General features: G+C 56.1%; 1 protein-coding gene across 1 annotated transcript in view; it reads left to right on the forward strand.

Moving 5' to 3' along the window:
• Positions 1-26,871, forward strand: part of TEX264 (testis expressed 264, ER-phagy receptor) — a 41,408-nt gene that overhangs the window by 12,750 nt on the left and 1,787 nt on the right. The window contains exon 5 of the mRNA XM_074152316.1: positions 20,168-20,339. Coding sequence (XP_074008417.1) covers positions 20,168-20,339 — 172 coding nt within the window. The remainder of the gene's footprint in view (positions 1-20,167; positions 20,340-26,871) is intronic.

Below are 26,871 nucleotides of genomic sequence, written 5' to 3' on the forward strand. Positions count from 1 at the left end.
CTCTGACTTGGCCTAACTTGGAAAACTGGGGTTTAATCTCTAGCTGATCTTGAAAAGGCATCCTCCAACTTTCACCAAAAAACCCAGCTCTTTTCCTTCCCCTGGGCTCTGTACGAGGACACTTCCCACCTCCATGGGCGTGTGAATCCTTGCTTTACAGTGCACATCTTGAGCAGCAGCAGCCGGCATAGGCTCTGTGATGCCAGGAAGGATTTGGGAGGTTATCAGGCTGGATTCTGCCTGGCATGGGCTGTCATGCTCGTCTGCACCTTGGCCATCTATGAGGAGCTGAGTGCTCCGTAAGGTGCTAGAAAGACATGACTTGCTCCCGTTTACAGCCAGGGAAATGCATTATTCCTTTGGCCACGAGCTTGGAGTGAGCTTTGCTCTGCTTGTCAGCTATGGCTGGTTAGGGCACAGTCATCTCTTGCCTCTCTCTTTGATAAGCTAAATGTATGGGGTTTGTAAAGTCTTCCTCTGCTGTGTTTTCCAGTATTTTCCATATTTTCCAATCTTAATTCCTGGATCCTTTTTAGGACCTGTTTTCAGGTTAGGAAGTTCAGTAGCACAAATGGATGCTTTATTTCAGCAATGGTCTTATTGCCGTGGTGCACAGATCTCTGCTGAAGATCTTGTCCCCTGCTGCAGATGCCCCTGTCATGGGTTTGTTCTGAGCCAGCCAACAGTGACTTCAAACACGTGTCACTGTCCTTTGATGGAGTTGTAGTTTCTTGATTAAAAATGAGGAATGGTACCAAGTCTTGTAGAATGAATGGCATGAGCGCTGGTTCGTTTATCAGTCAGGCCTGCAATCCCCATAAAAAATAAATCGCGTTTGCCAACAGGATCTGACAGCTGTAAGCGTGTGCTGGCTGGCATTAATTATGCCGGTCTCCTTTGCTTCCTGGTGATCTGGTCCGGTTCAGCCATCCATTTATTTTGCTGTGGCTCAATCTTTGCCTGACCAGCCTGTGCTTGCCCAAGTCAGCTATTTGCCCATTTGAACGTTGGCAGGTACAGGCTGCTGTCTCTCCTGGGACTTTGTAGCATCTCCAGCTGGCCAGAGATCACCCTTTGACACGCAGACAGCTTGTCAGCTGGGACTTCAGCGTGTATTAAATGTATGTTATCTGGACCTGGGAGCCATATGTTATATCTTCCCGTGGAAGAGCAAACATTTCACCCACATCCTCTGTCCGTGTTGTCTGGCTTTGTCCTAAATCCATTGCCGAAATACTCGCTGAATGCTTCTGCCTTCTCCATGGTGCCACCGAGGTGTCCCCCGGCTGACGTGTCCGGGATCTGTGCCATCCTTCAGATTCTCCTCCGCTACCCAGTGCCCAGAACGGCTTCTTAATGTGAATGGCTTTCTGTATGTAGGGGACTAGGAACCTACACGTGGTCCTTTTTGGCAGCTGATCCTGGGTGCCCAGTGCCCTTGTGAGTATGGCCGCACCTCGTCTTTCCCCCCCTGCTCCCCTGGCCGCGCTGCCGCGGCTGCTGCCTTTGCTCTGGTCTGTTGATGTCGCTTTTCTCCCAGTTGTTATAAACGACGGTCTGTGGAGCTGTGTTCCCATCCCAGACAGTTTGTGTTTTAAAGGCGAACCCATGGAGTGATCTTATTGCTTGGCCGTGTTGGGGGTCTGGGGTCGGCAGCTGGTAAAACATTTGCAAAGAGGGCTCAATTATTGGGATGTTTTCCCACTTAAATTCTTTCTCCTGGCTGATTTGGTTTGTTTATTTTGGGCTCTGTGAATGAAGCATTTTTAAATACCAGCTTGCCGTGTGCGAGCGGTCCAGGCTGCAGCCTGTGTGTGTGTGAGCCTCAAACACAGCAGCAGCTCCAGCTGATCAGCTCCAGCACGAGGTTTTCCTCCGGGGGTCTAGGAAGTACTGCAGATGCCCAGCCCTCTCTGCTGGCGCTGTTCCTCAACCATAGCTTTGCCTGTCCTCATGAACCCCTTTGGTCTCCTGTGGCCTCTGGGGACCATGTGCTGAAGACCACTGCCTGAGGATATCCATCTCCCCAGGGAGAACAGGGAGCGGGATACCTTTATCCAGAACTTATCACCACCAATCTGGGACTTTGCTGCCCTCAATGTCTCATCACGTGGGCCTGGAAGGACTCATTCAGATGACCACCTTCCTCCTTGCATCATGGGTCACCCTCTAGAATATGCCTGTGACTTTCTGGGAGATGGAGCTCTCCATCCTCCTCCTTCCCTTTTCCTGCTCTTTTCACCCGCCCCAAGGTGACCATGGGGATCAGTTTGTTGGATGCCTTGAGAGAGGTTTGGGCTGCTGGGGAGAGAGGTGGTGCCTCGACTGCCTGGCTAGGTGGGATGACCTTCAGTTTAAGCCCATGTGATCTGTAGAGTTTCCAGGAAGACAGGAGGTTGTCTGATGCTGCTGTTAAGCTATCCTCATGCATCAAATAAAAACAGGGAAGAAAAAAAGCCCTTGAGAGTCATAGAGGATTTGACGTGCCTAACTCACATTGATGGCAGAGATGAGACCAGAGCTGACAGCATGACAGGCTGCTGGGCCCTGGGCTGGCAGGGGCTTGGACTAAGGATATGGACTCTGGGGGAAGTGTTTTGGGAGCCCTTGCACGTGTCTGCACGAGTACCAAGCTGGGCTGTAAGTTGGGTCACGTGTGGATTGCGCGCTGCAGGTGGACCTCAGTGGTATCCAGTGCCCACCGGTTGTGTACCTATGGGCTGCAGCAGCGGTTGTCCCTTGGAGACCTCCGGTGTGGGTGTAGCCACAGAGCAGTAACATCTCCAGTGGATGGTACTTTGTTGGGGTGGGGAGGTGGCTGATGATGGGAAACCCCGGGGAGGTGTGGACGCTTGGGGTGGACAGTGCAGACAGACTGCTGGTGAAGGGTGAGTTTTCCTTTCCAGATTTTTTTTTTTGCTTTTGTCTTTTTTTTTTGACCTCAGCTTTATGGTTTAACTCAGAGTGGGAAATTGATGACAAGCCACCCCACTGGTTTGGCCCCACTGGTGGTAGCCAGCTAGCAGCAGGGTTTGGAAATGAAGAAGAAGAAACAAGACCCATACTACTTATTTTCCCGCCTTAGAAACAAAACTCAACTCAAATGCTGCTCTGGCTTGGTTTATCCTGTGACCAAGCCCTCAACGGTGTTGTCTTCGTCGTCTGTCACTCATATCCACGAGCGCTACGTAGTGGATTGATTCTCTCTTCTCCTTTAGGAACCCCATTGGGCTTGGGGATGTGTTGGATGTTTGTAGTCTGCTCCCCCAAAGGAGGCACAGGAGATGTCTAATCCAACTTGCCATGTGCTGCTGAGGTCTTCCACCACTGCTCATGGCCACAGGACAAAAAGGAGGGAGAGCAGAAGAGCACAACATCAGAGATGGCTTTGGACAAGTGTTTCTGGTTGCCTGGGGGCTGGTGGGCCTGTGGTGAGTGTGTGTGGAGTTAAATCGTTCTCTCTCATCTCACTAGGCTTTACACACCCTGTTTCTGCTGCTGGTAAAAGAGGTGATGTAAGTAGGTGAGATTTTGGCCTTATCTTATTTTTGGGAAAGACAGTATAAGGATGGGGGTTCCAGCAAGCTACAGGTCTCTCCCTACCCACCCCTGGTTCCCTACCAGCCTGCATGATGTTGAGGATGAGGTCTGGAGTAGCTTGGCCAGCCGTGTTGGAGGACACCCTTGGCTGGCATGTCCTCTCTGCTAGCAGCCAGTGGAGCTCCTGGCTTGGGCTGGGCAGGAGGAGCAGGCAAGGGGTGGACACTGCAATGTTCCACCCCCAGCCTCTCCAGACGGTGACATGCAACTGCGGGAACCAGAGAGGAACCCCGAGGTGTCTCTGCATGGGCTTGGTGCCTTTGCGGGCACGTTCATCTCCTGCTGACCTGCACTGACAGCTGGTTTTCAGCGGTCCCTCTCCAGCGAGGCCGCCTGCTCGCTGCTGATTGGCAACCCCCAGCTGCATGTCACATCACATCAGCTGGCGCATTCCTGGGGACTTTTATTTATTAAATATTCCAAATGACAAAACCCTCCGAAGAAGTTTCAGTCCTGTGAGTGACCTCGCCTTCAGCGCTGGGCAGGGGAGGGCAGGACGCCCAGGGGGTCAGGCTGGGAGCGGAGCCAGGTGGAAGGGGTTTTTGGTGGGCAATGTCGTTTAACGCTGTGGGGACCTTGGCACCCAGCTCGGGGTCGGCCGGTGGGGCGAAGCGGGTCCGTTTAACCTGTGTCTGCAGGGAAACGCGCTCCTCCTGCGCCGCTAATGGAACATATGGGGATCCGGGGCTCTGCGTCACGTCTCCTGCCACTCGCAGCAGGCATCCCCGCTTTCCCACTTCTCCAGAGGAATTTGGCAGCCCCGGGCCACTACTCATCTGCTGTCAGTTTTTCCCCTGGTCCTTGCGGGCGAGCGGTGGCTTTAGCGCTGGCCGGGCTTCATGTTCGGTGCCGGGCGCTGCCCTGACGGAGCCGGCACGGCCAGCGTGTGCCGTTCGGCGTGTGTGCCGGCACCGTACCTGCTGCTCTGCCGCCTCGTGCTCGCAAGCGCCTTTCCTCTTCACTCTGTTTTGGCTCCGCTGTTCGGCTGCACGGGGGCAGGTGTAAAACCGCAGCTCTGGCGGCACCGCTGCTTTGAGCAGAAAAGAGGTTTTCTGGCCAGCTTTGGGCTCCGGTAGTTAACAAAGGCTCCTTCCCTGCCTCTGCAGCTTGTCTCTTGTGTGAAATCACCCGGTTTTCCCCTCAGCTTCTCGTTGACTCTGTGCAAGCGTCTGCCCCGGCAGCAGGCAGAGGAGTCCTGGTCCTGGGGAAGCGGATGGTGTGGGACGCAGGCTCCTGGCCACCGTGGCCTCCCCAGTTCTGATTGATCACAGAACAGGAACAGACCACGTTGGAAGGGACCGCAAAAGATCATCTGGTCCAACCTTTCATGGGAAAGGGAGCCTGGATGAGGTTATCTAGCACCTAAATGCATCTTGAAAGCCTCCAGCGATGGGGACTCCACTGCATCCCTGGGGAGGTTGTTCCAGCTGGCAGCTCAGCCCCGGGTCTCTGCCACCGTGGGTGCTTTCCTGTGATGTCCAGCATTTTGATCCGAATGCTATCCCAGCTCCTTTTCCAGGAGCATTTCCAAAGGCAGCTCTTGGAAAGAGAGCGAACTTCAAGTACCTATCTTCCCATGTATGCCAAACCCTGGGGGCATCCCTGGTGGCCCGATGGCCGAAAGCCTGGCCCAGTGCTGCCTGCCAGCTGGTGGTCCTGCTGGGGGGCATTCTCAACCGGGGAGGGAGCGAGAAGCCACCTCGCTCTCCCAGCTGCCGCTGATGGAAAGCTGGGGCTCGCAGCCTCGTAACGACTTACCCAGCCTTGCAAAATTGTCACAGAGATGAATCCGCTCAGACACAAAGCTTTGCTCCCCCCTCGCCTTTTCAGCGAGGATTAATGATCACGGAGGAAGCCGGGGATATTTCGTACGGCTGTCCAAGGGAGAGAAAGAACCGAAATGGTTTGCCTTGGGCAAGGAGGGAGAGTAAAATACTACAGTGCTTTTCTGTCAGATCTCTTTATCGACTCAGTCTGTACGTGTGCTCTCCACGGATGTATTTATAGAGAATCCCAGAGGATGCAGTTGGCTCAGAAGGTTTTCTTTGTCAGGCGTTTGGAAATGGGTCCAGCACTCTCAAGCAGTGACACCGTCCCAAACCTTGGGGTCTCCCCTCCTTGCCAGCTAGTCAATTAATTTGAGGATGAGACTGATCTGCCTCTCTACAATTATTTTAGCAGGGTCCTAATGAGTTTTTTCTGGGCTGGTTCTTATCCGTAGCCCTCTGAGCCAGACCTTGCCAGCTGTGCCAGGCTTGAGAAACAGCAAAATGAACCCGATCAAATGCGAAACAGCTTCTTAGAAATACTGCTCTTTTCCAGCAAATGCTGTTGGCCCAGTTTCCCTGCGTGTGAAGCTCCCACTTTGAAACCTGTGGAGCAGGGAGATAATACATTTGAAAGCAGTGGCATTTTTACCTCCAGAAAAGGGACCATTGTTCTATGACTAACTTGCACTTTTTCGGTGCTAGTTAGGGATAAAATGTAGGAAAGGCCCCGCTTCGGGGAGGGCAGGAGGAAGAAAACATTTCTCATCTGCATCGAGTCAAAATATGGATGGATGAGTGGCGAGGCTGGGTGGTGATCGGATCACAGGGATGAAAGAACAAAATCGCTTCCCGTTCCTTCCCGTGCCGAGAGCTTATGTGCTGTAGACGAGGCGCTGGCTTTGGGGCTGCGTCGGTGGCTGGAGCACCGATGGCCAGGCCAAGCCCCGCTGTTTGCTCCGAAGAAGAGGGTCACTCAGAAAGTCCCCCAGGGTCTCTTCTTTTGGTAGGGCTATAAATACGTATCTAACCCTGTCGTCTCTGCCTGCCTGTGGCAGCTGCTGCCCTTCGGATGTTGTTGGAGTTGAAGCTGCTGTGCGCTGGTGGCCTCGGGCAGAGGCAGCAGGCTGGAGGTGTCCCGAGCTGCCAGTCCTTGTCACGGCGGTAGGAGTGGTGGTCTGTGGAGCTGATCACATCTTGGGAAGGTTTTCGCGGGCTCAGCATGTGCTTTTCCTCTGTTTAGGCTGTTTCCTGGTGGCTGTTGCTGTGCCTGCACCTGTAGGGACTCACAGTGGGGTATGGAGAGGTGCAATGGTTCGGTGCAGACAACCAGTACATCCCATCCTGCTTTGAGGAGCAAACACCTGGTGCTGAACTCAAGTTGTCCCAACAGGCTGCGGAAAATCGCGCTGCCAAATTCTGGCCCTCTTGAACTCCTCTGGATTTGCCAGGACTGGGTTCCTCTTTGTCGTCTCCAGCTGCCTCTGCCGTTGCAGGGCTCCGGAGCAGCTTGCAGGCTGGTCTGTGAGCTCCTTGAAAGAGGAAGGTCCAGCTGTGCTTAATTCTTGGCTTGCAGGCTTTTGGAGAGTGCCTGGGACCCCTCAGCTCCAGGACTCCTTTTGTCCCATTTCTTTTCCAGCATGTGGCAGCTTATTCCAGCCTCTCTGCTTCAGCCAAACTGAGGAAAATCAGCCTTTAATAGAAACGTTGGCAGTCTGTAACTCCGGCACCCATGTGTGGAGCTGGCAGGGATGAATCCAGATTAGAACTCTCCCAATGCAGCTGATGGAGGTCTGCAGCCTGGCAGGGATGTCCAGGCGTCCTGCGCTGCTTCCCCTGCTCCATCCTGGGCGAGCGGCAAGCTGTGGCGATCCTCTTCGCCTTTGTGGCCAGCAGGCACCTCTCCTCCTTGCCCAGTCTCATAGGAGCGAGAAAAGGCATTTGTTCTCCCTCTGTCAGAGCACAGCGGGCAGAGGAGGCAGCGGCTCCCTGGGGACTGGCTCAGGGATGAGTCAGTGCTTGTTCTCGGTCACCCTTGAGCTGACTTCTCTCAGGACCTCTTCTACAATATCTGTCATTGGTGAGAGACCGAAGGTACCTGTTACCCTCAAGAGTAGATCAGCACCTGATGGAACCAGTGCCTCTGGGTGTGCCAAGGCAGCATCCCATTTCTTTGTCCCCAACCCACTCAAGGTTTGCCTTTCCTGGGCTCCTTGATGCTGCGGTGAACGTGAGGAGGTGGAGGCTCATGCCTGGCTTGAGCAGATGCATTTCTGCTGGATGTTCTCCCTCAGGTAGGGTGCCTCTGCCCTGCCAGGGCTGGTAGGAGGGCTGGGGCTGTAATGCAAAAAAGATGTCTCCAGCACAGAAGAGAGGAACAAACCTATCTAAGATGGGAGATGATGATGGAGAGCCACCTCTCCTGGGTAGCAGAGGGAAACTAGAAAGAGGTTTCTGTGCTGACTTGGAACAGAGCCTAGGTAGAGATTTTGGGACAGGATCAGATTCCCATGGCTGCCATGTCCACTTTCTCCAAAGCTCACCCCTTAAAGGGGTTCGAAACATGGATCTTCTGGCCTGTGAGCAGAGGGGGAGCTTAGGAAGGCTTTTGGAGGCTTTCAGGATGTGAGAGCAGCCCAGCTGCAGCAGAGAGCCTGAGCTCTGCTCCAGCTTGCACCCAGGCAGTGTCCGAGGGGTGCTGGCTGCCAGCCCTTCCAAGAGAACCAGGAGAGGGCAGGGATTCACAGCCAGCCTCCTCTGGCACTGGGATGGCAAAACAGAGGCACTGGGGCCGCGAAATGGAGTCACTGGTGGGGCTTGGGGTGTGCTTGTCTTCCAGGCCACTGACATCTGGATTTTGCACATCGACATTTTGCATGGCTGCGTTCCTCCTAAAGCTCAACGAGGCTCTGCCGGTCTGAGGCTGAGCTCCAAATTAAATGACACGGACGGTATGGCTTTACATTTCAAAGGGTCTGAGGGAGCGGAAGGATGCCTGGGAGTTTCTGGTGCTGCGGAGTAATTGGGGTGATTCTTTTTTTGGAGGCTTGTATGATGACCGCCGGGTGCTCGCTCTGCAGATGGATGGTTTTACCTGTTCATCTTCTGCTAATGTGAGGAATTATAACAGCCCTGCAGGGATGAAGGGGGGTGACGGAGCCGAGTGCAGCAGGAGAGCAGGTTAGTATCTGCTCTGCATCCCTGACTGACTGCTTACCACAGGGATAACTTGTGGATGGGCACACGTTCGCATCACAGGACCCCTGGAAACTTCTGCTTCTGCCCCCCCCGCCTTCCACACACCACCAACCGAAAGATCTTGTATAGTTAAAGCTGTTTAAAGTGTCCATTTCCTTTATTTTTGCAGTTCTGCGGGGTGGATCCTAAGGCAGAAGTGCTGCTTGAAGGCTAAGGCAGCTGGGAGAGTGGCCGGTCTGGGAGTCCCTGTCCCAGCGCAGTGCTGGGGGCTGTTGCCTTTCAGATGAAACCCGAAGGGGTGTCCTGGCCCTGTGGGGATGAAGGGGATGTGCTGTGGCTGTTCACAGAGCAGACCTGTCCGCAGCTGCCTGCCAGCTTCATGCATTTGCTGCCAGGCTGTGTTCCCCTCCGTGGGGTTGTAGGGCACCCTGGGGAAGATCATAGAACCTAGAATCATAGAATGGTTAGAGTTGGAAGGGACCTTAAAGATCATCAAGTTCCAATCCCCCTGCCATGGGCAGGGACATCTCCATTAGATCAGGTTGCTCAAAGCCCCATCCAGCCTGGCCTTAAACACTTCCAGGGATGGGGCAGATGGAGGGAAGGAAACCGTGGCCTCATTCCCACTGTGGACACCGGTGTTTTCTCCCTGCCACTGGATGGCTGGTTCCTCTCAGCTGCTCCTCTGGGTTTTATTTCTGCCGGGAGCTGATGGCAGCTCCTTGACATGCAGAAAGGTAGATATCTATCATCTGCTGTGGCCAGCTGCTCTTCTCTTCATGCTGTGCGGATTCACAGCTTGAGGTAACGTCCACCCAGCGGTACAGTAACCAGATCGTGAGTTGGCAAAAGCTCATCAAGAGGTCAGTGTCAGAGAAAGACTTGCTCCGGTACTTCTCTGCCGAGCAGTTCAGGAGATGAGTAAAGCAGAAGCAGCTGCTATGGCTGCAGGAGGTGCCCGATGCTGTGGGCTCTTCTCTGATGTGCATCTCTAGGTGCCACATTCACTTGTCCCATCTTTGCTCAGTTCCTGCCTCCCTGCGAAGCCCTTGCCCACCAGTTCCCCTGCAAAGCTGTGTCTCCCAGTGGGAGCTACTATGGAACTCATAGCATCGGCTCAGCTCTGGCTTTATGCTGTGCTGTGGGGCACAGGGCCAGCGTCCAAACCCCTCCAGCCTTCCTGGGACGGGGCTGCAGTGGCACAGGGCAGACTCTGCTCCCTGCCGTGATGAGCTGCAGCTGCTTGGGGAAGGGTGGATAGGGACAGAGGTGCAGAGGTGCTTCCCCAAAGTCCTCCCTGTCCTCCAGGTACCCAGAGCTTGAGGGAGGGCACTATGGCACTGGGAAGAGGAGGGGTGTCCTCTGGGTCTTAGGGGGCACTGATGGGGATCCAGGGCAGCTCTGCTGGCTGCGACGTTGGCTGATGTGCCATTGGTGAAGTTACACAGGGCTGCAGATGGTTTGGGGAGAGCGGAGCAGTGGTGGAGATGGGGAGGTGGCTCCCCAGCAGGAAAGACCTGGAAAGCTGAGCAGCACAGTGTGTACCTGGAGCTTTCCTGGATCATGCAGCACCTCTGGGAGAGTATGGGACCTGGAAAGCTGCAGGCCTGTGGAAGGGCAGAGTCAGGCTGGGCTCCGTCCTCGCCTAACTCGCTTCGATTTCGTCTCCTGATTGATCTGCGCAGTCAAACTCACAATCCTGTGCTGGCGGAGGAGCAGTCGCCAGACTGCAAAGGTCGCTGAAAGCAGCTGCTCCCCTCCCCTGCTGCCTCCGTTGCCAGCAGAAAGAAGAGACTGGCTTTGGAGGCGCTCGGCTTGTGTCCCCGCCGGCACCGCCAGCCATTGCCTCCCCGCACACCACGGCAGCGAGCTCAGCAGGCACTCTCCTCTCTCGACCGAGGTAATGAGCCCCCTGGGACTCTGCGCTGGGATCCCCGTTGTGCCAAAGAGGAGGAGGAGGAGGAGGAGGAGAGGGCTGCAGAGGAAAGGCAGGCTCCCACCTCACCTCTCCAAGCCTGCTCTGGGGAGGGTGACTGGAGAGGTCGGTGAGCACCTGCAGGCGCCGAAATGGGGTGTCCTGGCTGGAGGATGCCCAGATCTGTCCTGAGGTCCCTGATGAGTTTTGGCCGGTGCTGCTTGTTTGCTTCCCTCACCCCCTCCTTGCCTCTGCCTGCCTTTCCACCTCCTCCCGCGCTGCAGGCAGCCAGCCTGTCTCTCTGCCTTGTGCTTTCTGCCCGCCAGCGCTGTTTGTTTGCGCTGGGGATTTCCTCGGGCGAATCGTTACCGCCGGTGGCGTGCGGTGGCTGGAGGCTCTGTGGGCTTCGTTAGCCGAGCTCACCAGCGGGAGTTGTCACCACGCTGGGGCTCGCCAGGGTCGCTGGCTCTTTGCCTTTTGGCTCATAGTATTGCCAATTTTTTGGGGTAGAGGTGCAAGCTCTTGGACATAGGGGTTTGAAGGAGACTTTCCTGGAAGTCTGTGTGGAAATGTCTCTTGTTTGTTAATAAAAATTCAGAAAGGCGCTTGTCCTGGACTCTGGCTTGCTTTTAAAATGTAGGGATGTCTGTCCCCAGGGCAAGGGAAGACGAAGCAGGAGCAGGAGGAGCAGTGAACTGAAGATGAGTGGTGGCCTGTGGGCAGGTGTCCTGCAGTGGAGACCCCAAGAGGGATCCCTGTCACCCGAGGCAGGGCCTCCCTGAGCAGGAGGTCAAATGGTCTTTCTCCACTGTTGGCTGCACTTAGCTGATAGCTTGGAAGATCCTCCTGTCCCGGAAACTTGCTTTCTGCCATCACATTTGCTAATGCTGTACTGACGACATGCTAATGGGCGTCATGATCATCTTATCCATTTCTCCTTGGCAAACCAGGCTGAAACCTGCTCGATCTTCCTCTTTGGTGGCCTTCCTTGCCTTCTAAATGAGGCCGATAACTCTGACATGAAATCCCTGTCGATGGGAAGGGAAGGACTATTTTGTCTGGGAATCAGGCGGTTGCCTCCTGGCTTAGCTTCGGGCTGCCGGTGGCTTTATCTGTGCAAGTTCAGCAAGGTTAGGTTCTTCAGCTTCCCTTTTCAGCTTTCTCAGCTGTGAAGGGATGGTGTGAGGCTGAGCTTAGCTCATCGTGAAATATATTCCATGAAGCCTGGGAGCCGGGGGCGTTGCAGAAAGACAAGGTTGTTCAAGGAGGTAGAAAGGGACGGGGGGTATTTATTCCACTGCACCATTTTCTTCCCGGGGGCATTAATGTGACACATGTCGTGGGTTTGTCCTGGTGACAAACAAGTTGTGGAAGAGCAGCTGGAGATGCCTGCAGTCCTGGGAGCATGGCTTGTGGAGTTGAAGAACAAGAAGAAAGGACTGAGATTTGGGGGAGGTGGCCTGGACCTTGGCTTGGGAGACAGAGAGCTCCCACATGCTGTGGGCACCAGGCACTCCTGCTCTTGCTTCATCTCTGTTGCTTTGGTTTTGATGCACCAGGGTTTCATCTCGGGACCCGTTATGAGTGAGGACGTGTGTGAGAAGGTTGGGAAGGACAAGCGTCCACTGGACGTCCCTGTTGCAGAAGGGCAAGTACTCAAGCGAGTGGTGGCCCAGGAGATAAAGCCATCAAGGTGGGCTGGGAATGTCCACCTAGTTGAGGAGCCCTCCAGGCTCTCAGCTGTGAGTTAGCCATGGGAGAAGATCTCTTGCCACAAGAAACAACCTGGTTTTGGGTGTCTCATGGAGAAGTTGTGCTCTAGGTTAGGGATTACTCTCCCTGTGAGCAGCCTGATGAAGGCCTGTGTTTCAAAGAGGCTCTTTTTACCTGTGTGATGCCCCGTGTTGGGTGGGAGGCTGCAGTGTGGTGGACTGCCTGGCCAAGGTGGGATGGGCAGGAGAATGTCTTGAGCAATGATTCCTTTCCTGAAAGGCCCTGCCTTGTCAAGAGGCAGAGAAATTGCCACAGCTGCTGCTCGTGGCAGCCTCACCGAGGCAATAGAGCAGGCAAAGCGATTTAGCATCGCTCCAGTCATCCGTGATGGCAGAGATCATTGCATCAACCCCTTCAGCTTTGTGATTAATGCTGAAAAAGCATCCTCTGAGGGTTGGAAAGAGAGTGTTGGTCCCTGGAGACCCACACACTGAAGCAGAGGCAGCCCTCTCCAGCTGTGGTCCTCCTGTCCCACAGTCTCATCCGCCTCCTTTCGTGCGCGGCTGTTGACCCACACACTCCTGTAGCGATGGAGTTCCTAGGGATGGTGACAGGAACCCAGAACTAGGTCCTCAGGGGAGGAGAGAATATATGGATTTATGTGGATTTCTTGTCTTCTAGTGAAAATCCTGTGTTTGAGCTTTCTGAGTGATTAAAGCCAGAAAGCTTATGTGTGGCAGTGATGGGGAAGGAGGAAGAGAGGAAGGGATGCAGTTGGGGTCGGGTAGGAGGAAGAGTGTGAGAATATATAGTGGAGCTCTGGGAAGCTGGTGAGAACTGACTTCCCAGCTGGCTTTGCTTACCCATGGTGGGTACAGGAGCAAGGCAGAATCTGGGGACACGGAAAGCACTGAGTTTTTAGGTTAATTAATCTTTTTAATCCAAAAGTTTGCTTCAATTCTGAAACTGCCTGCTCCAGGACTAATTACTATCAAATAACTGTGACACCGGGGGGGACCCAAGCCCCATGAATTGTGTGTGTTTGGACCATCTGCTCTTTATTCTGCAGGTGACATTCCCGTAGTTGGGGGCAGTAAAATATGTCCCTGGAAGCACACGAACTAACATACCTGAGCGTGTCTGGGCTGGCAGCCTTGGCCAGGGCTTGTCCTTTCCCCACGTCAGGGGCTCTGGCTACCCGTGGCTACTTTCTGAAGGGTTTTATCTCACTGGGACATGCTGCCCAGCTCATCTCTGAGAGTGGGGGATGCTCCTGGATGTGCTGCAGGATTTCTCTCACAGCTCAAGTGGGTGCTGGAAGGAGAGGAGGTCTGGAGCAGCAAGGCAGGGCTGGAGCTTACTCCCTTTTGCTGGAGGATGGGAAGGAATCTCCATCCTGAGGAAGATAAAAGTGTTCATGACTCTCATAGCAGCTTACTGCAGCAACCTGGGAGCCCGTGCCTGGTCCCCATCAACCCTCTTGGGGCGCTGGGACCTCCTGTGGTCACCAACTCACCCGGACTTGTTCTTTGCCTCTCGGATCTGCCCGACAGCTGCCGCTTTGCAGCTCCCGTGGCTCTGCCGGGGCGGGAGCCGCTGGGTGATGCGGCCCCGGGAAGCGCAGGCAGGCGGGCAAGGTGTAAATTGCATGGCGGGCTGCCTTCGCCAAGGTGAAAATGAAAAACTCTCCCAGCTATCGAGCCTGGCGTTTCGCAGCTCCCACGGTCCAAATGTGCTCCCTCTCACCGCAGCGGAGAGGATCTCGGGGGCTGATTTTCACCTGCCTGTCCCGGATCCACGGTGCTGCTGCGTCGGCAGGGCAGTGTCCTGGTTGCAGGCAGGACGGAGGCCTGCCGCAGGGAAGGGGGAAAGGATGCTAGTGCGGAGGGCAGGGAGGGATGCTGATGGGCGCGGGAGGTGCCAATTGCCAGGCGCTGTATTTTGCTACCTGGAGGATTTGCTCTCCTTTGGCGAGACTGCTTTCTACCGCTCGTTCTTACGGCAACGGCCTTTTCTTGATTGCAATAATATCACCTTCTGTTTCTGAAACACCTCGCAGCCCGGAGGATTTGAAAGGAAAGTGCACATGCGTGGGAGCAGTCTCACCACCTCTGAAATGTGAGTTTCTCCGGGCTGGGAAGCAGCAGCTGTTTGGCAGCCTGGTGTTCGTGGCTGTGCCGTGTGCTGGAGCTGGCACTGGGTGCCGGCCGTGCCGGGAGGCAGGGTCTGCCGGCTCTACCTGCACCCTGCTTGAGCTGCAAGCTGAGGTGTTGGGGTGTCCTTGATGCTTGAGGTATTACTGGTGTAAAGCACATCTGCCTGATGATCCCTCCAGCAGCTTGTACTCCCTTCTGCCCAAACCGTCTCTTGGGCCGATGGTTCCTCCCCAGCCCCTGCCTGACTCCTGCCCCTCGGCAGGCACCCCCAGGCACCCATCCCTGTCTCCTGTGGTCAGGCTGCATCTTGACAGGGAGGACCACAGTCACAGAAGGGTTTGGGCTGGAAGAGACCTTCAAAGATCACCCAGTCCAACCCCATTGCTGTGAGCAGGGCCATCTTGCACTAGATGAGATTGCTCAAAGCTACATCCAACCTGACCTTGAGCACCTTCAGGGATGGGACATCCACAGCTTCTCTGGGCAACCTGGTCCAGTGTCTCACCACCCCCATCGCAAAACATTTCTTCCTTATGTCCAATCTAAACCTGCCCTCTTTCTGTTTAAAACAGTTGCCCCTTGTCCTGTCACTACAGACCCTGTAAAAGGTCTCTCTCCGTCTTTCTTACAAGCCCGCTTTATATATTGAAAGGTCTCCCTGGAGCCTTCTCTTTTCTAGGCTGAAGAACCCCAACTCTCTCAGCCTTTCTCCATAGCAGAGGTGTTCCAGGCCTTGGACCATTTCTGTGGCCTCCTCTGGACCCACTCTGACATGTCCACGACTGTCTTGTGCTGGGGACCTCAGAACTGGAGGCAGTGATTCTGGTGGGGTCTCACAGAGCAGAGCAGAGGGGGAGCATCCCCTCCCTCAACTTGCTGGCCACACTGTAGTGCAGCCTGGGAGACGCTTGGCTTTCTGGGCTGCAAGTGCACATTGAAACCAAGTTGGAAACCTGAGGAGCAAGAGGTGCCTTTATTTTTTTTTTTTCTGTTATCAGCTCGGACTTGGGACTGAAGCGGTGTTTAACCCCAAGCTGCTGTCTGGGCAAGGAGAAATGGAAGCAGGGACATTCCCAGTCTGGGTCTGGGATGGCGGGATGGCCCAGCAAGAAGTCTGTTTCCTGGCTGAACTGGGAGAGTGCTGACGGCTGCTGGGTGCTGTGCAAACTGAATTGCAAAGCAGCTCTGCACTACCTAGCGCCCGTGGTCTAAGATAAGCAGGGATGACACACCGAGCGTGGAGTGTGTGAGGAAGCGAGGAGGATGTGGCACACAGCGTGCTCCCTCCGGTCCTCACTGGTGGCTCAGTTTCAGCTCTAATTTTAGCAACTGGTTTTAGGGCCCTTCGGCTCCACGTGGTTTTGTTGTCTTTAAAATCCCTGGGACTGAAGCATCCGACCCCTTCACCAGGACGAGGAGAGGGTGGATGCCTCCAGCTGGAAGCAAGACATGGGGGAGTCATATTGCCTTAGCAGACAGGAGGTGCTGGCATGTGGGGACAGGGCTGGCGGGTCCCCCTGCACTCTGCCGAGTGCCAGCTGACTTGCCAGCACTAACCAGAGCGGCCCAAGTGCCGGCGGCGTGGGCGAGGGGAGGCTCGTGGCAGTGAGGGTGTGATGATGCTCTGGCTGGCCGGCGGGATGCTGGTGCACCCCCTGCCCCAGCAAGCAGCAGCCCCCATCGATGGGCACAAGCCCCCATATGTTTGCACCCACCATCTGTTCCTCCTCCAGGCCACCTTGTCATGTGTCTCGTAGCCCTGGGACTGCTCTCCTGCCCGCCCGGGGAAGTGGGGGCGTCCTCTGGCCAGGAGGCCGTGCCCAGTCCATTCCATGGGCAGACGATGGGGTCTATTCCTTAACAGATGAGTTGGGAGAGGAAACTTTGTGCTGCTGGTGAGGTGCCACCTCCTGCTACTGGGGAAGGTCTCCTGAAATGCTGTTTCGGTGCATAATCCTTGTTGCCCTTTCTGATGCCTGGGGCCAGGGGATGCTCCATTCCTAGAGTGAGGAGGCCAACCTGGAGAAAGTCCTACAGCGAATCAGGGGTGGTGGGTGATTTGGAAAAAACAACCCAGGGGTAGATTGGGCAAGATGTTATTTCACCTGGGAAAGAGGAGTGCAAGAGTCTTCCTTTAGATAAACCTTTGTTCCCAAAAGGATGGTGAGCAGCACCCCACCACGGCCCTCGGATGGGCCAAGGAGTTGGCATCATGGGAAGCAGTGGGTCCGACACAGCAGGAGTATGCTGGAGCTGCTGTGCGTGTCAGGACTGAACTGGTGGGCTCTGGATCCATTGGCCTTTGCTGTGTATGTGTAGCTTGACAGTCCTGAATAGAAATTAACCTTGTGCACCGCACTGCTCCCTCCATCTTTGCCGGCCACAGGAAGGGTGAGCTCCCGGCGGAGGCTGAGAAGGGAGGTGGCACAGCACGACCTTGCGAAGGGACGAGTCCCCTTCCCTGCCCTACTTACTCTCCTAGCCAGAAGCCTGGCCCCGACACCATCAGCATCCCACTGCTCGCCTCTTGCTGAGCTCCTCCGCCCGTGTGAGACTGCATTTGATTTGACTGGAGGGCTCTGCCTTGCAGACTCCACGTCCACCTTGCTGCTCCATCTGTTGGCTTCACGGCACAGCTAGCGAGGGGCTTCCTCCTCAGCTGCAGACTCTATTATTGCCTGTTGAGCGTCTCTGTTGTTTTGCCATGTTGTTGAGCCTTTGCTAATTCACTCTCTGCTTACGCCTGCGCCTTTGGACTCTGCTCTCCAGTCTCTCCGGGTTGTTCCTTTCCCTGGCAGCAGCCTCACAGCCTTCCTCTCTGCTGGGATAATCCAAAGCCCTCTTTGCCCTGTGCTGCCACCCACCTCTTGGTTGCACTTTGCTGCACCTCTGCCTGCGCTTGCCTGGCCTTTGCCTGCCTCCTGATCTCATTTGGGATGATCACAAGGGCGATCTCCCTTGCATCCCCTTTGGATGATCCCTTTATCCATTTCTTTGGATAATCCTGTTATCCATTTCTCTTGTTCTGGCTCCCCACCTCATTGCCTCTGCCCTTTCAAGTCTTTATGCAGCCTCATCCCTTTGGTCCCAGCCTGGACAGGACAGCGTTCCCAGCTGCCATCTGACTGCTTCTTCTTGGGGACGTTGTCCTCTCCTGAGCCTGGCTGCTGGTGCTGAGCTCTGCAGCAGCCATGCCAGGAGCTGGGTTGCTCCGGGAAGAAGCGCAGAAGCAGAGGCCCCCTCGCTAGCCTGGCTCCCAGCTTGATTTGTACAAGCATAAATTAGAACTACCAGGCTCTGGTTGCCCTCCATTTCCTTTTGGGAAAACCCTGGATGAATTGGGAAGGAGGCAAGTATTAAGCATCCTTGTAGCTGTCCGTAACAAGGCAGGCATTGGTATTGACAGTGAGCATCTGGCCACTTCAGTGTGGCCACTTCAGACCTGGTCCATGGTTGTTGGCTTTGGCTGCAGGGCGCCTGGGCTCTTCTGGCTTCAGGGAGACAAAGCTGCTTCCCACCCTGGCAGGGTGGAGCATCCTCATCTCTCTTGTAGAATAATCCTTGAGCGTGAAGCATCATTTGGCTCAAGGGCCAGTGCAGGACCCTGCTCTTCATACAGGTGTCCATTTTTATTCCTTAAAAAGCCACGATTCCCACATTTTGTGTGCATGGAGGGAGCATTGTTTGTGCTTTAGGGGAGTCACTACTATGGCTGCGTAATTTGAAGGGGAGTTGGAGCAGCCTAGACAAATTGTAGGGAAAGGCTACATCCCAGATCCACTCTTTAGGAATCCCAGGGTGGGCTTTAGGAAGTCAGCTTGGGATGTCTTGGAGCCTGGACTGGAGCCCTGAGGTTTTAGACTGGTTAGAGACCTCATGAATTTAGTGAAGGTCTTTTTGCTCGAAGATCCTTTGAGTTGTCCCCATCTGCATTAAGTGGTGGAGGGCCAGCTGGATGCATCCAAAAAACCTGTGAATCTTGGAGATACCCCTCTCTGGTATGTGTTGCAGTAACTTAAAATAACGAACCAAGCTGAAGATTGGCTGATGGGCTGGTGGTTGGTAGAGCAAGGGGCAGAGTGGCGGGGAGGGTTCTTGTCTGTGTTGTCGCTGAAAAAGCAGGAGTGATATGAGCCGCCTCTGCTCTGCTGCTAAAAACAGCCCAGCTTGTTTTTATTTAATACAGTTTTGATCTGCGTGTGTTAGTGTTTCACCTGCCTGCGAGTGGGAACTCCGGGTTCCATGCGCCTTGGAAGCCCGCCTGCGTCCCTGTGCGTCCCTGCGGCACGGGGCTCCTCAGTTGGGGGAGGAACTCCACCGAAATTCAGGCTCGAAGGCATTGGGATGGGACGGGTGATGCTTCTTCTGGGCTTCATGTTTCTGCTGCTGAGGTACCACTGGGTAAACTGGGGCTTTGCAGAGGCAGCTCCTGCAGGGTTTCCTGGAAAAATAAACCCCAAATGGCTCACCTATGTTTTTTTCCCTGTCTTGCTTGTGCAGCATCCTGCCAGCATGGAGGGGGCTCTCAAGGTGGCCTTGCTGCCAGCGTCAGGGAGAGGGTCAGTGTTGGTTCCTGTCTGCTGCGGATTCTGCCTGGTGCTGGCATTTGGCTGTGAAATAAATGGTTGGAAATCAGCTTGGTCCATTCCCAGGGGTGAAAGGGGTCAGGAATGAACAGGCATTTGTAAGGTCATGATTGATGCATCCATAGATGCTTGTCCTTGGAGAGGGGCCAGCCCTGTCTTCAGAGAGCCCCGGATGGGTGGGGATGCTGCCAGAGGATGTCTGGGCAAGCCGTGCCAGGGGGAACGTGGCAGGGAAGAGGATGAGGGTAGTTGAGGCAGGGAGGAAGAAGGGGATCATTGGGTTAGGGATGAAGAGGAGAATAGTCAGGGCAAGATGGAAGAGGAGGATAGTCAGGGCAGGGAGAAAAAGGAGGATAATCGGGCTTGTTGCAGGGTTAAATAAAAGCTGTCAGTGATTTGAAAAGGGGAAAGAAAGAAAAAGAAAACCCACTGAAGAGACACTCTCCTTCTCACCCGGCTTTTAATCAGCCGCCCCCTCTGCCAGCGAGCAGCTGGCGGGCGGGCGGGCGAGGAGGGGGTGGCAAGAGGGGTCCAGCTGCTCCTCAGCCTGGCCCCGGCACCCCAAAAGTCCCTGCAGCCCCGGCTCGGCGTGGGCCAGGGCACGGCCCGGGGGGGACATGCCCCCCAGCACAGGGCTCTGGTGGGCTTGGAGGGTAGGGGGGGCTGAGGTCTTGAAGTGGGCTGCCAGGGGGAGGTGGGGTAAGGAAGAGGAGGAGGGGGAGTTGTCTGAAATGCCAGGGATTCATCTCCTACTCCCCCTGCCCTCCCTGTGCTGAAAGGAGCTGCTTGAGCTGTCGGCTCTGGATTATATTAATTAGCGGAGAAGTGCTACGCCTGCTTGTGGGGCCATGCTGCCAGGAGGAACTGCAGACTTGGCAGGTCTGTGCAAAGCAGCTGCCGGGCTCCCCAAACCCCTTTGCTCCAACGCAAAATCGAGGCTGAGCTGTGGGAGCTGAGACTCCCTGGGGCTTTGGCATCTCCTCCTTGAGGCCGGCCGGCTGCTCACCCCTGGGGCAAAACCCACTGTCCCTGGCACACGGGGGGCTGTTGTGATGGGGAAAGCAGCACTGTGGTTTCAGGATGGGACCCACCACTTCTCGCTGGGCCTGCATGTCGGTGGGCGAAGCGGGTTGGTCTGTGATGCTGCCAGGTCAGCAGGTCCACATGGTGGGGGGCTGCCAGGGCAGGGGACAAGGACACATCCCTTACCCGCGGTTGCCTGCTGTCTTTCAGGAGAGGAAGCTGTGTGCCCACCCCCGGATCGAGATCTACAAGGAGGACCGCATCTACTTCGTGTGTCCCCTTGCTCGCCAAGGGGATTTCTACGTGCCTGAAATGAAAGAACTGGAGAGGAAGAGCAGGGCTGCTGCAGTTGAGGCTGAGGATGCCCAGACAGACATCACAGGTATCCATGGCTTGCGCATGGGCTCTGTCCTCGATCAGCATCAGCCCTCCCAAAGGCGGGGGTCCTGGTGTCCCCAGTGCTGCCACCTGAGCAGGCAGAGAGGGGCCGACCTGCGCCCACCCGGTGCCCAGCCACTGAGTCTCAGCACACCTCTTCCCCTCACCCCGGGATGAGATAGGATCTCCTCCCTGAGGTGTCACCCTGTGCCTCGGGGAGCACCCGGGCACCCCTGTGGCACCGGGGCGAGGGCCAAGCTGCCGCCGAGCCGCCAGCCCACTGTTGTCAGAGCAGAGCTGGATCTCACAGCTTTTGGTTGCAGCTGGGCTTGTTTTTCTCCTTGTCATATACATCTTCCTTGATCTCATCTTCATCTGTTACATATTGGGATTGCGAAGAGCTTAAATACCAGGTTGCTGTAGCTGGTGGTGGAGTTACCCGATAGCATCTGCTCAGCGAGATCTGTTGGAGCCTGGATGTATTCATACAGGAAGGGACCACAATGGCTGTAGGCGCAGAACAGCAGTGCTATAGTAACCCGAAATGCTAGTTGCCGTCACCGGCCCACGTGCTCACATGTCTGCGAGATGCGGGAGCCGGATAGCCGAGCATCCCCGGGCCCGGGACGGTGCGGCCGAGCTGGCCGCTGGCAGGGGCAACCACCTCTTCCTGCCCCGCGGGTCGCCCCTGCTTGTGTAACGGGCATGAAAAAACCATGACGGCTCTCCTCGCCTCCTGGGGAGTTTGGTCATTTGTTTTAACACATCTTCAGGTTTGGGTTGCTTTAATTCTTAATCGCGCACGGCATAAAAGCAAGACTGGGAATTGCTTTCTGGGAGCTCTGTCCATTTAGCGCTGTAATGAAGAGTCTAAATGGAGCAGTTTTCCAGCACTATGAGGTCCCGTGCTTTCGTGGTGCTCACTCGGCTCGTCGCCTTTTTGTCTGCCTTGTATCGGGGCGGCTGCTTTGGGCACTGGCCCGGGTTGGCCAAAGGCACCCCCCCTTCCAGCCCCCTCCCTCCAGCACCTTCCCACGGTTGCCCCTTGGTTTTGGAGAAGGGATGGCAGGACCTGTGTGAGCAAAAGCTGCTTCAGGTGGGTGGCTTCAGCATCTGTGTGTGCTCCTTTCTGCACTGCTCAGGAGGTGCACGATCCTGCAGTACAGCCCGGGGGTGCTCTGTGCAGCCACTGCCCTGTGCCCTGGCTGTCTGCATGCTTTCCCTGGGATCTACCCTGCTGGAAGAAGGGCTGGGAAGGTTTTTCCAATTTTAGACAGCAAATGATGTTGGACTTTCTCATGTGGGAGACCCCTACCCTGGCCCAGGCTCCCCGGCAGCAGCTCTTGGCAGCTCCTCCGCCACCCCTCCCCTTCCAGTCACAGAGGTGAGCTTTTGTAGGTGCAATCTGATGCAGTGTCATCTGCTGAGTCTGCACAAAACCAGCTTAAAATAATAATAGCTGTGAGAGATTGGCCTTGCCTCTGAGACTGAAGAGTTGAGCTTGAACGTTGGCACTGTGAGCACCATCGCTGGTGGGCACACGGCTGGTGGGGCAGCACATCCTTGCTCTGGCCATCAGAAAAGGCCAAGGAGGTAGCAAGCTTTCAGGGTGCTTGTGCTGCTCCTGCCTGAGGATCTCGGAGGTCCCCGGGATCTCCTGCATCCCCGTAATGTCACAGTGCCCTGGACCAGCAGAACTGCTGTCACCTGGAGGGGATGGCACCCTGTGGGGGGGTCCTGGGCCTGTGCAAAGGGAGGTGGTGCCCGGTGAGCATCTTTGTCCCACCGCCGCTGGCCTGCTGATGCTGGGGACTTGGTTTGTGGCCGGTGGTACTGCGCCAGCTGCAGTGGTTCAGCAGCCATTGGGCTGCCCCCGGTTCAGCGACAGGGTCAAAGTCGGGAGCCAAGGTGGGAGGTGGCAGCTGGCCTCCTCAGGCTCTGGATCTCGCTACCAAAGTCCCACATGGATTTTCTGAGCCCCAGTGCAAGAGGAGATCCTGCTGGAGGGGGCAGCCAGCAGATCTTCTCTCTGCCCAGCCACTTGCTGGAGATGCCTTGAAGATGACACCTTGAAGACAATACCCTGAAGATGACGCCTTATGGATTGAGAGTGGTCCTCCCTTCCCAAGGATTTTCTGTGCTGGGATCTGTGCAACAACCTCTGGGTTGGAGGAAGAGAAAGCCATAATCTCTTTTCCCATCTTTTTTTCCTCCCTTCTTCCTTGGGGAACTGTCCAAGGGAGATACCTCAACATGCATGATGGCCATAAGATCTTCATGACCCTGCAGATCCCAGGGTGTCTGTGACATCTTTCAAGCTTTCCTCTGCCAGCTGGAGGGTGGGTGCAGCAACGTACCTGTCTGCTTTTCAGTGCAGTCCCCCCTCAACTGCGATTGCATGGATTTGCGTTATTTCTTGATCCACCTCAGCTCTGCCAGTGTTTCAAGCAGTCCTGCCCTGTTGGAGGCTCAAGCAGTGCTGGGATGCTCGTGGGAGGGTGGGCAAGGGTGGTGGTCCCTGCCGGTGGCACTCGGCTCCTCTGGCTGTGCCTGAGCAGCACGAATGCAAATCCAGGGCAAGCAGGGGGACTGGGAAGGTGCTGAGCCCCTTTTCCTCTCCCTGAGGCAGCTGAGGATGCTCTGCGCGTGGCAGCTTTGGTCTCTCACTCCTGATGTGGCAGCAGATGAAGTCCGCTCCTCCCCCTCCCCCTCACAAAATACCGAAATAACAGCAATGAGCATGCGATTTCAGAGTGAGCATCATATCTAGTAATGCTATGTGTGGACGCAGCACCTTTCGGTCACGGCTCACGAACCTCCCCGCCAGCGGCTGCATTTACGCTTTCCTTGAATTAAGGACTTCAGGAGTTCCCAGCGTAAGGTGCTGCCGTTCCTCCTCACCTGGTGGCGTGGCTGGTGCCAGGCGGGACCGAGCGACTTGGGTTTGCAAGAACAGCTTGGATTTGTTTTCCTGAGCCTCCTGACCTTGGAGCACAGCTCTCCATTTAGGCTGTCGTCTGCTCTCCTCCTTGCTCCTGAGCTCTCCCTGCCTGCAGCTCCAAGTGAAGCCAGTGGCCATAAAGGCTGTGGGACGTGGTCCAGGGTCTCTGCTTTCTGCTGCCGCTCTGTGAGGAGGGCAGGGGGCTGGCAGCTCTGCCGAGGACGGACACACTCTGCACGCAAGGATGAGGCCGGGGGCTGTGGCTGCCTCCGCACCGATTCCGTCCCTTCTTCGCCATCGTCAGGGTCATCGGAAAGACGGGAAGCATTTTTGGAAGGCGGCTGACGGGTCTCCAGGGGGCCAGTGTCAATCACGATTAGTTGTTTTGTACTTAATTATTTTCTGGGGCTTTGGCCTCAGCGCAGCGCTCAGCGAGCCCTGGCTCCCGGCTCGCTCTGGGCAGCCTGCTCTCCAGCCTGACCCCGCTGCGGCGTGTGGAAGGTGAAAGCAAACAAAAGCAGCCTCGCGCGACACAGGCTTCCTGGCTTGAACACGGATGGTTTCTAAGCACGTGGCTCTGCCTGGAGTCTCAGGTGCTGGTTTTCCTGGAGCAGCGTCTGGGTGCCACCGATGGCATCACCCGCCGAGCCTCAGTGCCACAGGGGGCACCTTCCCTGACGTGCTTCTGTCCTCCGAAGAGCCCTGCCCGTTCTGCCTGCCTGTGCCTCCCGAGAAGGGTCTCAGTGGGCAGCTCCTGCCGTGCCTTCCTGCTGGTCCGCCTGCCCCAGCCTCTCTCCTGACGACTGCATGCGAGTCCTGATGGCTTCGGCAAGCGCGGAGGAGCTGTGCCCCTCCTGGCAGCGCATTGATCTATTATTTAGTGGCAGAGGCGATGAATATTTGATTGAACAAGGGAAAGGAGAGGGCCCAGTTGCACCAAGAGGGGACCGATGCTCGGGCATCAGTCTCCCGCTGGGGCGATGCAGGAGGGGAGGCGGTCATCCTTCCCCGGGAGATTTGGGGATGCTGGTACCTGGAGTGGCACAGGGCTGAGCTGCCTGGGGGGTGGCTCCCCACCAGGCTCATTAGCAGCATGGGGTGAGTGGTTCCTGTTGCACCCATCCCTGGCTGATATCTTGGTGTTGGCTGCTTGGCTTCCCTTCTTCTTTGGTGGCCCTGGCTTTTGAGGGGCTCCTCAACACCCTGGTGGGGCTTCACCCCAGGCTGTGCCTCATTTTCCCAAATTAAAACTTCATGGGTTCCACATTCCTGCTGAGTGAAGATGCAACGGGATGTCTGTGCTGTCCTTGGGGGAGGAGAGCGGGGGGGGGTTCCATGGCATAGCTGGCACCTTGCTGCACGCCAGAGGGAAAAGCCGTGCTAGATTGGGGTGCTGGGCCAGATCCCAGCACAGGGACTGGCCTTGGGAAGTGGGATGCAGGGTATGGGCAGCAGCTTGCTGAGGGACCAAGAAAGGTGCCCAGGGCAGGATAGAGAAGTGGGCGTGAGGGCTGTTGGAAACCTCCATGCCCATGGGACAAGAGCTGAACCCTTGCTTGCCCACAAGACACCTTCCAACGAGGTTTTGGTTGCCCTCTTGGAACCCTGCTGCACTCCCTGCCTGGCCTCTCCGGGCTGTGCTGGGACAGCCGGAGGTTCCTGCCATATCCCCCTGCCAGAGCTGACCCCACTCTGTCCCCAGCATCAGTGGCTCCATCTCTCAGCCCTGCCCAACCCAGCCATCCGTCCCCGGCCAGGCTGGGTGGCCATGCCAGAGCCAGCCTTGTCCTGTGCACAGGAGAGTGAGGCTGCTGAAATGGGCAAATTTGCCAGCTGAGGCTGCTCAAACATGATCAGAAGTGACAGAGCGGTGAAAAAGTGCCTGGCTGAAAGGAAACAGGACTCGATTTATTGTCGCCCTTGGAGCGAGGGAGAGGGAGGCAGCTGCCCAGGGTGAGGACAGTGGTGATTTCCCGCGGTGGCAGCTCAGAGGAGCGCTTTGGTAGGCTTCATCCCCATCTTCCACTTCCGGACCTGCTGCTCCTCTCCTCAAAAGCTCCTTTGCTTTGTGGCATGGAGTGATGTGATGGCTTCCCAGCCGGAACAGCCCCCCGGGGCAGTGTGGGAGGGGTGCTGTGCAGGCAGGCCACGGCTTGGGGGGTCACGGTCACTCTTGTCCTGGGTTTCAGAGGGACGTGAGATGACCACGAATGATGTGAGCTGTCATGAAGCCATGGTGGGAACGTGTCTGTGTCACCTCAGGCCACCAATTTGGCCAAATTGGATTATTTTTTTTTTTAGACCTCTGCCAGAGACCTTGCAAAGCCTTAATTGGCTTCAAGGCTCAAGGTCTGCGTGCTCCCTTCCGTCCCCTGCAGCTCTCCTGCTTCCCAGAGGCTCCCTGCTGACCCACTGCCCTGCCGTGGTCCTGCCAGGTGGGACGGCACCTCCTGGCTTTCTCCTGCCCACTCGGTCGCTGCCGTCCCCTTCGTTGAGCGCCTCGCCAGCAGCGTGCAGAACATCCTTTTCAACTTAGAGTAAATGTAGTTTCCATGTCGAGGTGCTCCCTGATGCTGCAGCAAAGGCTGTGCGTGTCAGCGGGCAATGGTTCTTTTTTCCTTTTCATGGGGGGGTGTGTGTGTCACCAGGCGCTGCTTGGGTGGGCAGCCGAGGGCTCGGCTTGGGCCAGCTGCTGAAGGGGTTGCATGCCATGGCCAAGGTGAGAGAGTGGAGGCTCAAGCTCCTCTCTGGGCGCCCACCAGCTGGGATGAAGCCAATACGCCATCCAGGTGGGATGGAGCTGCCTCTGTGGGTCTTTCCCAGCTGCTCCTCGTCCTGCTGCCGTGTCTCGGTCCTCTCTGAACAGCCCTGGCTCAGCCGGCAGGACCGTGGGATGATGCCTCTCAGAAGGCAGAGGACTGCCATTTACAAGCAGTTCTGCTGGCAGCCGCCCAGGCCGGGAAGAAAAACAGCAAGAAAGAGGGATTTAAGGGTGTTTGGAAGGAAAGTTCCCTCCCTGGCGGGTCTCCTTCAGGAGATGGGTGGCTGCTGCTCAGCTGGAGGAGGGTGAGCAGCCCAGCCCCGGACAGCCCGGCTGCAGGAGCCTTGGGAGGCTGGAGGTGCCGGCAGGAGCCCCATGCCGGCAGCTGGGGATGGACCGTGCTGGCAGGAGCCAGCATGGAGGAGAGGGCTCTTCTTTCCCACCTGTGAGCCCCTCTGTAGTTGTCACTGTCCTCTTTGCCACTTCCCAGTCCTGCTGGTGGCACTCTGCTGGTGCTGCTGCTGCCAAGCAGGGCTCCTCCTGTTTTCCCTGCTGGTGTGGGACATAGTCCTCAGCAGGGGCATCTGGCCTGGCCCGGATGGATCCCCTGGGGGACCACAGGTGCCAGGAAGCATCCGAGCCTGGCATACGCTTCCCACCGGTGTGAGGCAGGTGGAAAGAAGGTGGAGTGGGGAGGGCCATGATGGAGGAGCCCACCCAGAGGTTGCTGCCACTGTCTGAATTAATGATGTGGATCTGCGATGTCATAATCAGCAACGTGGATCTGTGATGTCATAAGTAACCACGTGGATCTGTGATGTCATAATTAACAAT

This window comes from Numenius arquata, chromosome 8, assembly GCF_964106895.1.
Source record: "Numenius arquata chromosome 8, bNumArq3.hap1.1, whole genome shotgun sequence".
Taxonomy (NCBI): Eukaryota; Metazoa; Chordata; class Aves; order Charadriiformes; family Scolopacidae; genus Numenius; species Numenius arquata.